The sequence below is a fragment of the Eriocheir sinensis genome, chromosome 54 (genome assembly GCF_024679095.1).
Source record: "Eriocheir sinensis breed Jianghai 21 chromosome 54, ASM2467909v1, whole genome shotgun sequence".
Classification (NCBI taxonomy): domain Eukaryota; kingdom Metazoa; phylum Arthropoda; class Malacostraca; order Decapoda; family Varunidae; genus Eriocheir; species Eriocheir sinensis.
Window position 1 is genome coordinate 510,019 of NC_066562.1, and position 14,802 is coordinate 524,820.

The 14,802-nt window shown below is 43.0% G+C and overlaps 1 protein-coding gene across 1 annotated transcript; it reads right to left on the bottom strand.

The window, feature by feature from the left end:
• Positions 1-6,679: 6,679 nt before the first annotated feature.
• Positions 6,680-14,006, bottom strand: LOC126983432 (uncharacterized). Its single transcript, XM_050836139.1, has 3 exons — positions 13,825-14,006; positions 8,626-10,048; positions 6,680-7,660 (listed from the first exon to the last, which is right to left on the bottom strand). The coding sequence occupies exons 1-3, from the start codon at positions 13,891-13,893 to the stop codon at positions 6,957-6,959; spliced, it is 2,196 nt and encodes a 731-aa protein (XP_050692096.1). The 5' UTR covers positions 13,894-14,006; the 3' UTR covers positions 6,680-6,956.
• Between the last annotated feature and the right edge of the window lie 796 nt (positions 14,007-14,802).

The window sequence follows — 14,802 nt, forward strand, 5'->3', positions numbered from 1 at the left end:
AGGCGATGCTTCTGGCATTTTGGTTCAGCTCGGTGGGACGACCTGAGGATGTACTTTTCCGATTTTCCGGGGAATGATTACTGCTTCCAGGAGCGAGACCCCCCTGTGTGTGACCAGCGCATCACAGAGGTGATTGTCTCTGGAATGGAGGCATACATTCCACGTCCTTTCTCTACTCTCCATGCTAAAAAGCCTTGGTTTAATCACGCTTGTTCTCGTGCTGTCAGAGATAGAGAGGCAGCTCACAAAAGGTACCAGAGCCTTCGAACTTTCGCTAACCATGATATTAATATTTCCTCCCGGAATCGTGCCAAATCTATTCTTCGATCATCGACCATCAGGCCCCACCGGGAAGAAGCCTACCGGCGCAATAGGCCGCGACGTAAAAAAAAAAAAAAAATAAATAAATAAATAAAATAAATAAATAAATAAACACCTTGCTTTCTCTAATTCTTTCAGAGATTTCTGGGACTTAGCCAAAAATATCTCCTCCAATTTCACTTCTTCCTCTTTCCCGCCATTTCTTAACCTGACGGCAGCACTGCCGTCTCATCTATCTCTAAGGCTGAACTCTTCACTCATACCTTCTGTAACAACTTCACTCTGGACGATTCTGGGCATATTCCTCCTACTCATCCCCTCTCTGACTCCTTCATGCCTGTTATTAAGATTTTTAAAAATGATGTTTTCTATGCCCTCCCTGGTCTCAACTCTCAGAAGGTTTATGGACCTGACGGAGTGCCTCCTATTGTCCTTAAAAACTGTGCTTCCGTGCTGACACCCTGCCTGGTCAAACTCTTTCGTCTCAGCCTATCAACATCTACCTTTCCTTCCTGCTGGAAGTACGCCTTCGTACAGCCTGTGTCTAAGAAGGGTGACCGTTCCAATCCCTCAAACTACTGCCCTATAGCTTTACTTTCCTGTCTATCTAAAGCTTTTGAATCAATCCTTAACCGGAACTTTCAAGAGCACCTTTCCACTTCTAACCTTCTATCTGATCGCCAATATGGGTTCCGCAAGGGGCGTTTTACTGGCGATCTTCTTGCTCTCTTAACTGATTCTTGGTCATCCTCTCTTAGCCGTTTCGGTGAAACTTTCTCAGTTGCGCTAGACATATCGAAAGCCTACGATAGAGTCTGGCACAAGTCTTTGCTTTCTAAACTGCCCTCTTTCGGATTCTCTCTCTCTCTCAGTTCCTTTATCTCCAGTTTCCTTTCCGGCCGTTCTATCTCTGCTGTGGTAGACGGTCACTGCTCTTCCCCTAAACCTATCAACAGTGGTATTCCACAGGGCTCTGTCCCATCACCCACTCTCTTCCTGTTGTTCTTCAATGATCTTCTTTCCATAACAGACTGTCCTATCCACTCATACGCTGATGACTCCACTCTGCATTATTCAACTTCTTTCAACAGAAGACCTTCTCAACAGGAATTACATGACTCAAGGCTGGAGGCTGCAGAACGCTTAACCTCAGACCTTACTATCATTTCCGAATGGGGTAAAAGGAACCTTGTGTCCTTCAATACCTCAAAAACCCAATTTCTCCACCTATCAACTCGACACAATCTTCCAAACACCTATCCCCTATTCTTCGACAACACTCAGCTGTCACCTTCTTCAACACTAGATATCCTCGGTCTATCCTTAACTCAAAATCTCAACTGGAAACTTCATATCTCCTCTCTCGCTAAATCAGCTTCCTCAAGGTTGGGCGTTCTGTATCGTCTCCGCCAGTTCTTCTCACCCGCACAGTTGCTATCCATATACAGGGGCCTTGTCCGCCCTCGTATGGAGTATGCATCTCACGTGTGGGGGGCTTCACTCACACAGCTCTTCTGGACAGAGTGGAGTCTGAGGCCCGTACGAAGAGTCACGAAGGTTTAGCGACGAAGATCGAAGGGAAGGACGGTGCGTACCTATAGTCACTAGCATTTTTGGAACGAAGGTCTGCGGGAAAGACGAAGGGAAGGCAAGGTCTACCCCGTGTCTTCCCTCAGACCTTCGAGGAAAAATATGTTTATTTTCCAAATTTGGCGTGACAAAGAGTTGCGGTTTAGTTAAAACAACCTGAGAAAATATTTTCCCTAAGTGGAAAGTCATATAATTATTAAAGTTGCAGCGAATATGTTTGTCTTGTTTACAACAACAGCACGCGTCTTCAAAGCACAGAGGTACCAGCCAGGCGGGAACCTTCGTGGCTCACATTCTCCAACGATCTATGGGTTTTCAAATTCTTTCTCATTTCAGTTAAGACATCTGGCTCTGCAAGTGCAAACAATGGGCATCTTAATAATTTACTGCATGCAAATATCGATTAATAATGGAAAACGACATGAAATAATAAGTAATAACTGTTGAATGCGGTGCTAGGCTATTTCGAATATATTAGGCTACCCATGTTATTTATACATGCAATATCAAAATTCCTTATGTATAGACACTTGCAGAGTCGTATGTCACTTTATATCCCTTAATGAGATGAAATATGAGTATCTGAAAGGCTATAGATCGTTCGAGTATGATCAAACTATACTGTTTGATATACAAAGTTGTTTCTTCGTGTCCTTCTATGGTATATTATCGATGCAAATCTTCTGTTTGCGGTTCATATACGATGGTTTGAGGATTTTTTGCATACACAAACATTCAAATGATCTTCACACAATCACAAACTCACAATGTGCAGGTGCCACATCTACGTTCACGAGTGGACAGACGGAATGAAACGGACAATATTATGGCTGTAATAGCACCATGGAGGTATTATATATCCATGAATAGCACTGTGTGTTTGTATGTGTGTGCGTGCATTATATCTGGTAGGTGAAAAGTAGGCTGCAGTGTGTGTATGTGCATTTTCCTTCCCGAGCGACTTGTGGTAAGGATTGAAGGCACGGTCTGAGGCCGTGCCTACATTGTCGAAAGGAAGGTACGCGGCTCGACCTTCATGACTCTTGGTACGGACCTAAGGCTCTTCGTCTCATCAGCTCTCCTCCTCCTACTGATAGTCTTCTACCTCTTAAATTCCGTCGCGATGTTGCCTCGGTTTCTATCTTCTATCGATATTTCCACGCTGACTGCTCTTCTGAACTTGCTAACTGCATGCCTCCCCCCCTCCCATGGCCCCGCTGGACACGACTTTCTACTCATGCTCATTCCTATACAGTCCAAACCCCTTATGCAAGAGTTAACCAGCATCTTCACTCTTTCATCCCTCACGCTGGTAAACTCTGGAACAATCTTCCTTCATCTATATTTCCTCCTGCCTACGATTTGAACTCTTTCAAGGGGAGGGTATCAGGACACCTCTCCTCCCGAAATTGACCTCTCTTTCGGCCACCTCTTTTGATTATTTTTTTAGGAGCAGCGAGTAGCGGGCTTTTTTTTTATTTTTTATTACTGTTTCCTTTTTTTGTGCCCTTGAGCTGTCTCCTTTGTTGTAAAAAAAAAAAAAAAAAAAAAAATCTTCATAACGACAACATTCAGAGCGCCAAAATACACACCATGCAGGGTACTCAGATAAGAAGTAAGCATGTCTTCTTCATAAATACTATCATAGTGGTGCGAAGAGGAATCAGTGGGAAAGATGAGGTTATTGGCTGAATGTTAAAAACATATCCTAAGAATACATGTTCATTGGATGTCATTCTCATAATATATATATATATATATATATATATATATATATATATATATATATATATATATATATATATATATATATATATATATATATATATATATATATATATATATATATAAAGGGTATTTATTCATAAGGGCACCCGTCTCGCAGCGAACGACACAATTGTGATATACAAAATATTATGTGCATGTATTTAACACTCTGCCATATCCCTGGTGGCCCTGCTGGAGCCGCCGCCAGAGCCAAACCTGCGGCGTGCTGGGGTCCAGCGAAGCTTAACTGCCTACAAAATATCAGTTGTAATGGTCACTATCATGTTAACACCAAAAATCTGAGTGCTGTACATTATTCATGTCGTTGTAATGAACATTGTTGGTAAAATAAGAACATTCATTGATCTATCCTACAACACTCCATCCCGTGGTTAATAGGAATGCATCAGTGCGGCCTCGTGGGTAAATATTTCCTTCATGCAAAAAAGGGAAGTCAAACAAGTCTAGCATAGTGTCACGCTCCCAAAATATTAAAGGAGCGGTGGAAAGTAGTTTTGAAAATTTTGCCACACACACGATGCATTCCTGTCTCGAATCAAAGCACGGGAGGTTGTTTACAGTGCTGCTAAACATATCGTACGGTGCCGGCAGCAAGTATTAAATTTATTTTATATTTTTAATTTTAGCCATAATACATACATCTTCAGCATCTTATAATATTCTCACTTTATGGAACTTTAAAAGAACAACATAGAGCATGTGGTGATTGTTTATGTGGGAAAAATATGTTAATTTCATATTTCTTGCATTGCCCCGTTTCTTAAATACTACTAGTAAGTCAAGTGTCTCTATACCGTAGCTATGAGAAAAATGTGATTTCTAAATACTAGCGAAAAACTAGTAAGAAAAATCATTTGGACGTGCGCTGAATGATTTTTTTTTTTTTTTGGGTAGTTTCATGAGGGCATCCAGATGGCAGGCCGAGCTCAGTGAAGGAGCCAATTGAGGGAGATTAGGCTAACTTAGATTAGGTTAGGTTACTATAGTGTATACTATAAAGCTGACTGGAAAAGTTCATCATTCGGGAGGTGAGGAGCAGAGCGGGGCAGGGCGGGACTGGGCAGCAAGTCCCGACCTGCCCCGCCGTAATAAAATGTTGGAGATCTCCAGGCAGTAGTTCCTTTTCTTGCCACAAAACTGGCAAGAATTATGTCGAGTAGACGAGCATTGCGTCGTGGCGGCTTTGATGTGTGAACTGAGTCAACTGACGCTTGCGATGGCGGTGAGTCACACGCGGCGGCGGAGTTGACAACTCGGAAACATTTTCCAAACTTCTTTCTATCGATCTTCCTTGACATGTTAAGCTATTTGAGAAAGGTATGGCAGACTTTTCAACACCAACAAAAATAATTTTGAGTGTTTGGTCACTATGAAAAGCACTATCAACGGGCAGCATATAGTATATAAGGAGATTAAACTCAACTTCTGTCGGTAAATAGAGGAGCTAGTGTCAGGTGGGGAAGGAGTGGAAAGCAGAGGTAGACGTGGGGCATAGGAGGCTGAATGTTATGCTGAAGGAGCACACCCACATACTTGAGCCTATCAGCATGAGCTGCCTCTGAGCACTGAGTGACCGGGTAAAGAATGTTAAATCCATTACCATGGACCTTTGCTGTAACAAGGTAAGGGCCTGAAAACTTGGGGAACAGTTTTTGCAAGAGCGGTCAGGTACACGCTTCATCGCAGTCTCGGACGCTGAAGGTGATTCGACTCGCTCGAAAGTGCTGTTTACCCAGTATCTCCTCGCGAGAAGCTTTAAGCTTATCCCTTACAGAAGCATGAATGGTTTGAAAGGGGCGTAGCCACATCTACACAGGTACAAAACATGGAGTATCATGTAGTGGTGACCACGGTACCGCTAATCCGCTAACCGCTAATTAGCGGGGCTAACTTTTTCGTTAGCTGATTAGCTTTTTCGCTAACTTTGGAAACAGTTAGCGGACCAATTAGATTCCACTTAATGTAGTTCCTCCTCCCCTAACTTTAAGTCCACTAAAAATATCATACAGGTTTGTTCTTGTCCGTTGTGGGCAGACACAGCACCAGTTGAGCTACAAGGCGCAATAATTCCAGGGCTTCCACATTTGGGTAAATTACACCTTTAATTAGAGTGATTGGAAAGCTCTATGTCTACGCTACAACATATTGAAATTTGAGGTCACTAGGCCTGCTTTTAAGGGTTTTAGAGCGAAAATACTTAACCCAAGCTAAATCCATATAAAAATTAGATAGCGGTTAGCGGTTAGCGTTAGCTTCCACTAATTTCTTTATTAGTTTAGTGGATTAGCGTAAGCGAAGCTAACATTTTAGTTAAGTGGAATACGAGTTAGCGAAGCTAATTTTTCGGTTAGCGGTGCCCACCACTGGGAGTATGTCACATTTCCTACACATAGGCCGTCATATTTCCTACACGAAAACAAGTGTCCATCATATTTCTTATACAAAAATGAGCACCCAGCGTGTTTCCTACACAAATCGGTGCATCCGGCGCAACTTCTACAGTTATGCTGTCATATCTCATGCAATTCTGCGATTACGTAGGATGTCCAAAAGTGAAGCGCAAACGAATGCGCTGCTTATGCGGAGGAAACACAGATCCATTATGCAAGAAAACGCTGGAGAATATTAATGTCAGAAAATGTGAATTTCTCTCTTAAGCAATATATGTGCGTCAAACGAAACTATATAAAAATTTTCTTAAGTTACAACAGGAAGCTGCATAGAAGAGGCGTAACTTAACAATAAAGCAAACACCAGGAAAAAGATTACAAAACGTAAACAAACCTTTAAAAACACGCTAATGGTATGGAGGATTCCTGTGTGCAGAGTGAGGGGTGCAGTCGTTGAATGAGAAGGGACTCCGCCATGTTAATCATTAGACGACTGCAGCCCTCACTCAGCACACAGGAATCTTCCATACCATTGGCGTGTTTTAAATGTTTGTTTACGTTTTGTAAACTTTTTCACGGTGTTTGCTTTATTGTTAAGTTACGCCTCTTCTATGCAGCTTTCTGTTGTAACTTACCGTTTTCTTTTAAGAGACTACCCACAATCAAACTGTACTCATTTAAAATTTTAATGTGTAGTGTCTTCTCTCTATTTAAGGTAGTAGATTAAGTTTCAAAATTTTGCGTCAAGCACGACTTGACTCAAACTCACTGCGTGTGTTGGTGCATGTGAGCTCGAATTCTATCCCTATATCGAGTCGACTAAAGGGGCGAAGTTTCGAGAACCCCCCCCCCCCCCACACACACAGTTTACAAGTTGTTATAATTGAACAAGACAAACACGAAGATCAGCGACATGAATAATGTGAGAAGGAAAATCTGGCAGGCAATGTTACACTTTCTGGCAGCTAACACTTTCTTCATCAAGTCATTCTGAGATTTAACTCTCAAAACCCTCAGGTAATTCACAAGCACATTAGCAATTACAACAGCAAAGCACAGAAAGATTAGGCCAACATACCAGACGTCAATTAACTTGTAATATGGTGTTCTAACATATGTATTCGTCGCTTGAGAGAATAAGGCAACGAGAACAAGAAGGGAAGTTAAGGAAACCATTATTCGCTCATTGAAACCGGAGATAGGGAAGAACAGTGATGAATAACAGATGACAAACATGAGGGCACTCGGTAAAAAGCTATTTGTCAGGTGGTAGTCAGGTTGCCCAACCAGGTGAAGTGTGAACGTTAATTTTCCATCATGATGTACTTGTGCTGTTACCTTTTCCAGACGAAAATCAAGAAGGTCCCTGTCACCATAGTATTTAAGATCGTTGTAATCTTCCTCAAGAGGTCTCATCGATTTCCATTTGATGTATTGGTGGTCCCGGAAGATACCGAAGGTGAGGTTACACATGTACTTGCCAAAAGGGTACTTTGACACTCGTAATAGACACGGGAACTCCATCACAAGGTTTTGATACTGTGTTATGTTCATCTTGGTGAAGGATCTACCTGTGAAGAGAAAGTTGGTAAGAGGGATAATATAAATAGATGATAATATTAAAAAAATCAAAATGTAGGAAAAGGCATTGGAGGAAGAGAAGAAATGGAGGGATGTGATACTGATTTGAAGAGAAAATGAAAGGACGTAGCTAATTGGAGGTAAGGCGATAGGGATTAGATGGATAAAATAGATATTGTAAAAGTATGGAAAGAGAGATTTTAGGAATATACGAAGAATTGAGATGAAATAAATATATAGGGTTTTAAAAAAAGAGAAGAAACTGACTGACAGGAAGGAGAAGAAAGAGAGAGTAGACGATTAATGGCGAGGAGGAGGGCAAGGAAAGCAATGCTTGAAAAAAACGAGGTATAAATTTACATTAAACTATTCTATCTTGTTTTTTTGTCTTAGGTTAGTTGGAAAATATCTTCATTTATATTAAGTATTTCATCGTAAAAAAATAAGTATTTTTTTTCTTAATTCTGTACCATGCATACATTAAACCCTTCCCGTTAGTACCCCTACCGTATACTTACATTATTTACTTTACCACTTTTATTGTGCTATTTTAATTTTCATATTTCTCCTTCAGTACCTCACTTTTTCTCATTCCCAACAAATTTCAAACATGTTCAGCCTCTGTTTGTATCCCGTAACCCCACACCCACTCTTCCTCCCATCCATCATTTACTCATGTAATTCTTCTATTTATAGTGTTATCCATATTGTCACTCAGCACCTAAAATAACCAATCCTTGTCCAATCCACCCTTCATAATCATATAATCCTTAGCGCATTTCCAATATTCCCACCGAATTCGCCCACCTTGTTTTCCAGCCCTAAACGTACCTTCTTCCCATTTCTTTACCTCCATTCTTGCCTATCCCCAATTTACACTGTAAATCATTTTGCCCCCAGTTCCATCTCTATATCCAACTCATACCTCATTTGAACAATTCTAACAAACACTCACTCATCAGCGGATCTCCAAGTTGTTGCTCCTCCCTGGGTTTTTGGTCCCAATAGATGTAGCAGTCACTTCTGTTTGAGCGTGGCTGCACAACTGGGCCCCTGGTGTACCCCGCAAAGACATTGAGGGTTGGAGTCCAGATATCATCACACGCTAAAGAATTTCTCCCCATCTTGGTATCAACGAATTCGATCCGCGAATCCTCCCAGTCTAAATATAGGTTCATTTCCACGCTGGCCATCCCCTTCTCGGTGCTCATTTTGTTAATGAACATCACGTGGATCTCATATAAAAGTATGCCCTTTTGCTTGCGGCCCAAGAAGGGGCTGACTCTTGTATCGTAATTAGTGTCTTTGCTTATCGCTCTCCGACTACCGCAATGTTCCTCGTCGCTTCCGTCTGGGGAGTCTGTGCGCCCGTCACACCTTTCGCTGCGTAACAGACACACGCCGTCGTCAGAGGAAAACTGGATGGCGTTACAGACGGTGAATGTGAGAATGTCGGTACTTGTGTTTATGGTTTTCTCTGTGGCCTTGTATGGGAGAGTAGTTGTAGGTTGTTGCAGACTTCCACTAGGGTGCCAGCGTTGACGACCCATCACCCACGACCCCTGGATGAGCTCGTCGTTGTGTAGGCTTGAGCTGAGTCTCCATCCCAACTCCCCTTGGGAAATAGTACTCGTATCCTGCCCTTGGAATTCAAAGGTCCCGTCCGCCAACGTCCTCAGCGTGTAATGGCGGTCAAAATCTCTACGGGCTCCGAATAGGGTGTAAGTCAGGCCTTCAGGAACTAGGCAGAGTGTACAGTCCAGCTTACTGTAACACGCCCACTTATCCATCCCACCCTCAGCAAGCAGCACGGGGCAGAGGGCAGTGGGGTCATCCTCTGATTCCTCCCAACCACTCGCCCAGGTCAAAACGTCTCCAGTAGAACAATTGTGTGCCTTCAATAGATCGCCAGTCGCTTCTTCCTCCGTTGGAAAGTGTCCACCAAGGCTTCGGCACAACCTTAGAGATCCTTGATAGGCTCTGGACCCCTGGAGCCATACTGTCTTGGGGGGTGTCAAACAGGGGTCCAGAGGCAACTCCCACTCCAAGGTTAGCACGGGACCCTTAGTGGTCCACGAAACATCAAGGGGGTGAGTAAGAATATTCCTGGCCAATAAAACAGAGCAGTTGCCTGTGGTTCGTATGCCTTCTTCCTTCTCTTTTTTCTCTCCTTTCTCTTCCTTCTTCTGCTCCTGCTCCTGCTCCTCAACCTCCTCCTTCGTCAGTAGGGTTACTCCGGTTATCATGCCAGTGAAGGAGGCATTATCGGGTCCTTCGGCCCCTAAGCAGAGCCGCACATCGCCTCCCAACTCCCCCCAGGCACTCATGTTTTCTGCAAATTTGAGGTCAAGGGGACGGCCTTGCAGAGAAGCCCACACCTGAGGGAGAAAAGATAGAACTCATTACTCACCTCTCCATTACTCAATACTTTCCTCAGTGCCAGACTCTCCTCAGCTTCCTTCTTTCACTTATTCTAGCACCTTCACAATCTAATTTTCTCATTCCTCCATCCCTTCCCATCATTTCCTTTCTTCTACTATCTCCCACATTTTGGCATACTTGTTTTCCTACGCACCTGTCCATTTACAGCGGTCTCGCGAGGCCGGCAAAGACTTAGTAGGGCAAACGAGCCAGATATCGGGAATTCAAGCCAGGGGATCAAGTGCTCGTCTTTCTATCACTTCCTGGACTCCCACTCCATGCCTGGTTCAGTGGGCCCTACAGAGTTCAAAGGTATTAAGCACCACTAACTACGTCATATCTGCTCCAAATAAGCGCAAGCAACAGCAAATTTGCTATCTCAACATGCTCCGGAGCCCTGGAGCCCAACGGTGTTGCCGAAAAACCAGCTCCAGTTTGTGCTGTTAACTCAGGTCGAGATTGGGAGTTTGGTCAAGGAGAAGTCAAGGCTTGCCAGTCTAAGTCTACCGCCAAGTACGAAAGCATACACTTGGAAAGCAGTCAACGAACCGAAATCTTGGCCCTATTGGACACATATTCATGGGTTTTCCAGGACAACTGATTCCTGGTTATCCACTTTTATGGCGTTTCGGTTAAACTTTTGCTGCTGTATTCAACATAGAGAAAGCTTTGGCCAGGGTCTGGAATAAATCTTGATATATGAAGTATCTTCGTACGGGTTTATATTTCCCTCTGCGGTTTCACGTCCTTCGACTGGCCTACCGACCCTTGAAAAACAAGAATGCAAAGGTAGATGCTGCAACTCGCCCAGCATCTGATCGTGCAATATTTCTGAACTGGGCGAAAGCATCTTGGTGTCCTCGAGTGCTCAGAAAACTTAATATCCCATCTATCAACTCGACACAACTTTCCAATCATCTATTCCGGTATACACTGACGGCTCGAAGTCTGAGGCTGGCGTAGGATTTGTGCCGTCTTCCCAACTATCTGACAGGGTAGCCACCTTCCTAATGCTGCTTCCACTACGACGGAGCTGTCAGTAATTTTGCTTGCCCTTCCTCTATCGCATATCCATTTTATTGGGTTTAGTGATTCTTTAAGCGGTCTTTTAGCTCTGTTTTTTTTTTAATTCCTGACACTCAATAGTTATAAACACAAAAGAGTGGCTCTATCTGCCTCACCCCCGAGGCCGTCATATTAGGTTTTGTTGGGTTCCGGCCCATGTGGGAATTACGGGGAATGAGCAGGCTGATCGCCTGGCCAAGGCAGCGGCAGTCTAACATGCACCTCGTCCCGGTGCTTCTAGCCCCCTCCCATATGGCGATCTCATTCCTGCCATCCGGTCAGCGCTGCAGGCCGTCTGGCAGGAGAGTTGGGAGGCCCAGATGGCCCACATAAAGATGAGTGAGATTACGACCAGGGCTCTGCGACCCTGGTCATATTGTAATAATCGTAGCTGCCGCAATGAGATAGCGCTGACCCGTCTGAGGACAGACCACACACGTTTAACACATGGTTTCCTCATGTCTCGGGGAGTATAGCTTTACTGCGATAACTGTTTGGTCCCTCTGACTGTCCGGCACTTGCTGGGCGAGTGGCCCAGTCTGGGGGACCTACGCGAGCAGTGCCTTTCCCTTTAACCTATCAAGGATGGTGTTCTGCAGGGCTGTACTCCATCTCCCACTGTTTCTTTATTCAGTAATCTTTTTCCTATAACAAACTGTTTTATCCACTCATACCCTGATGACTTTACAACCGGAATTACATGAACCGAAGCTAGACGCTACACAAACGAGTGACCTCCGACCTTGCTTTTATTTCTGAATGGGTCAGAGGCAACTAAGTGTTTTTTCAATCTCTTAACACAGTCTTCTATTAACCTATCCCTTATACTTCGATACCATTCAGCTGTCCTTTTTTTCCAAAATATACATTCTCGGTCTATGCTCAACTTAAATTCATAACTGGAAACTTCATATATCCCCTCTTGCTAAATCAGCTTCCTCAAAATTAGGCGTTTAGTATCATCTCCACCTCCCAAATGCTGTCCATATACAAGGACCTTGTCCAACCTTGTATAGAGTAGACATCTCGTGTGGCAGAGCTCAACACATATTCATTTTGGACAGCGTGAAGGCTCTTCGTCTCATTAACTCCCCTCCTCTGATGGATAGTCTTCTACCTCTCAAACTCCGCCGCAGTTTTGTCTCTCTTTCTGTCTCTTATCGATGTTTTCATGCCAATTGCTCTTCTGAACTTGCTAGCTGCATGCTCTCGACGTTCTACTCTATATAGCTCATCCCTATGCTATCTAAATCCTTTATGCATGAAATTACCAGCATCTTCATTTCTTGACTCCTTTCACTGGTAAACTTTGGAACAAACTTCCTTTCTCTGTATTTCCCGTTCCCTATGACTTCAACTCTTTCAAGAAGGGAGCATCAAGACATCTATCAATCCGAAATTGACCTCTCTTCGAGTCACTCTTTCAGATTACTTATGCAGGAGCTGCAGTTTGCGGGCTTTTTCTTTCTTTAATGCCCTTGAGCTGTTTCCTTTACTGCAAAGAAAAGAACGGAATCCATCCATGCAAGTCTTGATGCAGATCCCCTCCTCGTTTTAAGTTCATGATTGCAAGATCCATGGACATGTTCATGCTACCAATGGTGTCCCATTGTTATCCTCCCCTCAGAATTGTCTCGTGCAGAGACAACCCAGTGAGCAGAGTCGACTTCTAAATAGCGTTCCACATGCCATTATAAAGGAAGTTGGCGTTCGCAGACTATGCACGTAACAGGCTTCGATTTAGTGTCACGTAGTAATCGCTGATTTGGTATAACGTCATTTCAACGGTACTCCATAGTTTTGCATATACACGTATTACAGGAGACATCAATTCCCCACTTCAAGTTCACCTTGAACTACCATTGCGTAAAACAGGAAGGACAAGCGACATTAAAATTCGAATATTTGTCCTTCATACTTATCAGCAACACCATAATACTCGTGCTAACAAATTTCATAACATCGGTAAGTCTTCTTGACGACAGCCGTACTCCAATTCCAGCGTATGTTAACTTTTTCACGATTTCAGTGTCCTCGTTACACAAATGAATAGACTGTACCAGTTCATCCAGTAAACCCCCGTGACCAAGAACTGGATTACCCGTGGCTTCACGATCTCGCGCAGTCCCTTGATGCCATCGGCAAGACCTCCAGTGACTCGGCAAGGATTACTGCAGCCTCGACAATCACAAGGGCAGTGACAATGGTATTGCCAATAAATTTGATCCACAACTCTGCCCAATACCCAGTGCACGCAGATGTTGAAATTCTTTGGGGCAAATACGCAGCCATGCCTCACTCTTATGTTCAGAGGAAAAAGCTTGATAATCCCCCTCCCCCAAAACATACTACATATAAGTCTCAGTCCCAGAGTAAAGGCCAGTCAATAGACCACCATTCTTTGAAGCACCTCGACGGAGTAGCAGGAGTGCCTCACGATGGGTTGGCAGGTGATGGGTGACGTTACATCAAGCGGGCGCCTCGTATGACACCTGAGCCACCTTAGTTACCTTGAAGAAGCCTTAGAAGAAAGTACCATGCACCCGTGGTTCCTACTTCCCTCCCCAGTTTATCGGAAATGTCCCAACATTATTATCGTTGTTGTCACTTTAAGTGTTATTATTATTATTACTAATACGTGTTTGTGCAATATCATACGTAAATTCACCTTGTAATTCGTTGAGTCCGGATCAGCTTCTTGCGGTGGAGGCGCGGGCGTAGGCGTGGCCAGCTCCATGGGATTGACGGATGTCACGCCCAAACATAAATTATTCCATGCCTCAGGTCTCAGTGTTGCGTTCAGGTCACTTCTTTCCTCGTTAACAGACACCCAGACACTGAATTGGTCAATACCTGTTAAATAAATATTTATGTATCATACTAAGTGGCTTATGATCAAACTGAATGGCTAGAGGGGTTGACAGTCACAGAGACAGTCGGAAAATAAGATAAAAAAGGAACCAAGTAAACAAACATATTAAGAGTTCTGCGTTGAAGTAGAAAAAAGTGTAACACTTTCACAAACACACGGGGGTATTGTATTACAGATTTGTAAAAAGCCAGTACAAGCAGTAGTAGGCCCAGAAAGAGACAGAGGAACGGGCAGGCATATACAATGACAGATTAGGAGGGACGGAGATAGATAACTAGACATATATATATATATATATATATATATATATATATATATATATATATATATATATATATATATATATATATATATATATATATATATATATATATATATATATATATATATATATATATATATATATATATATATATATATATATATATATATATATATATATATATATATATATATATATATATATATATATATATATATATATATATGTCTGATGGTTCAATGTCCTTTGATCCTTTAAGAAAGGCTAATTTACTTTCTGATATTTTTATTAACAAACAGTGTGACGATGAAATATCCCTACCTTTGCCTTGTGGGGGAGGCGGTGGCTGAACGGATAGCGAGACGGCCTCGCGTTCAGGAGGACGCGAGTTCGATCCCCGACCGGTGCCACCAAGCTGGGATTTTTCAGCCGCCGCCGAGTGGCTTAAAACTACCCACATGCTGTCCAGAAGACCACCTATCAACCCGGACTCTAGATTCTAGGATTAAAGA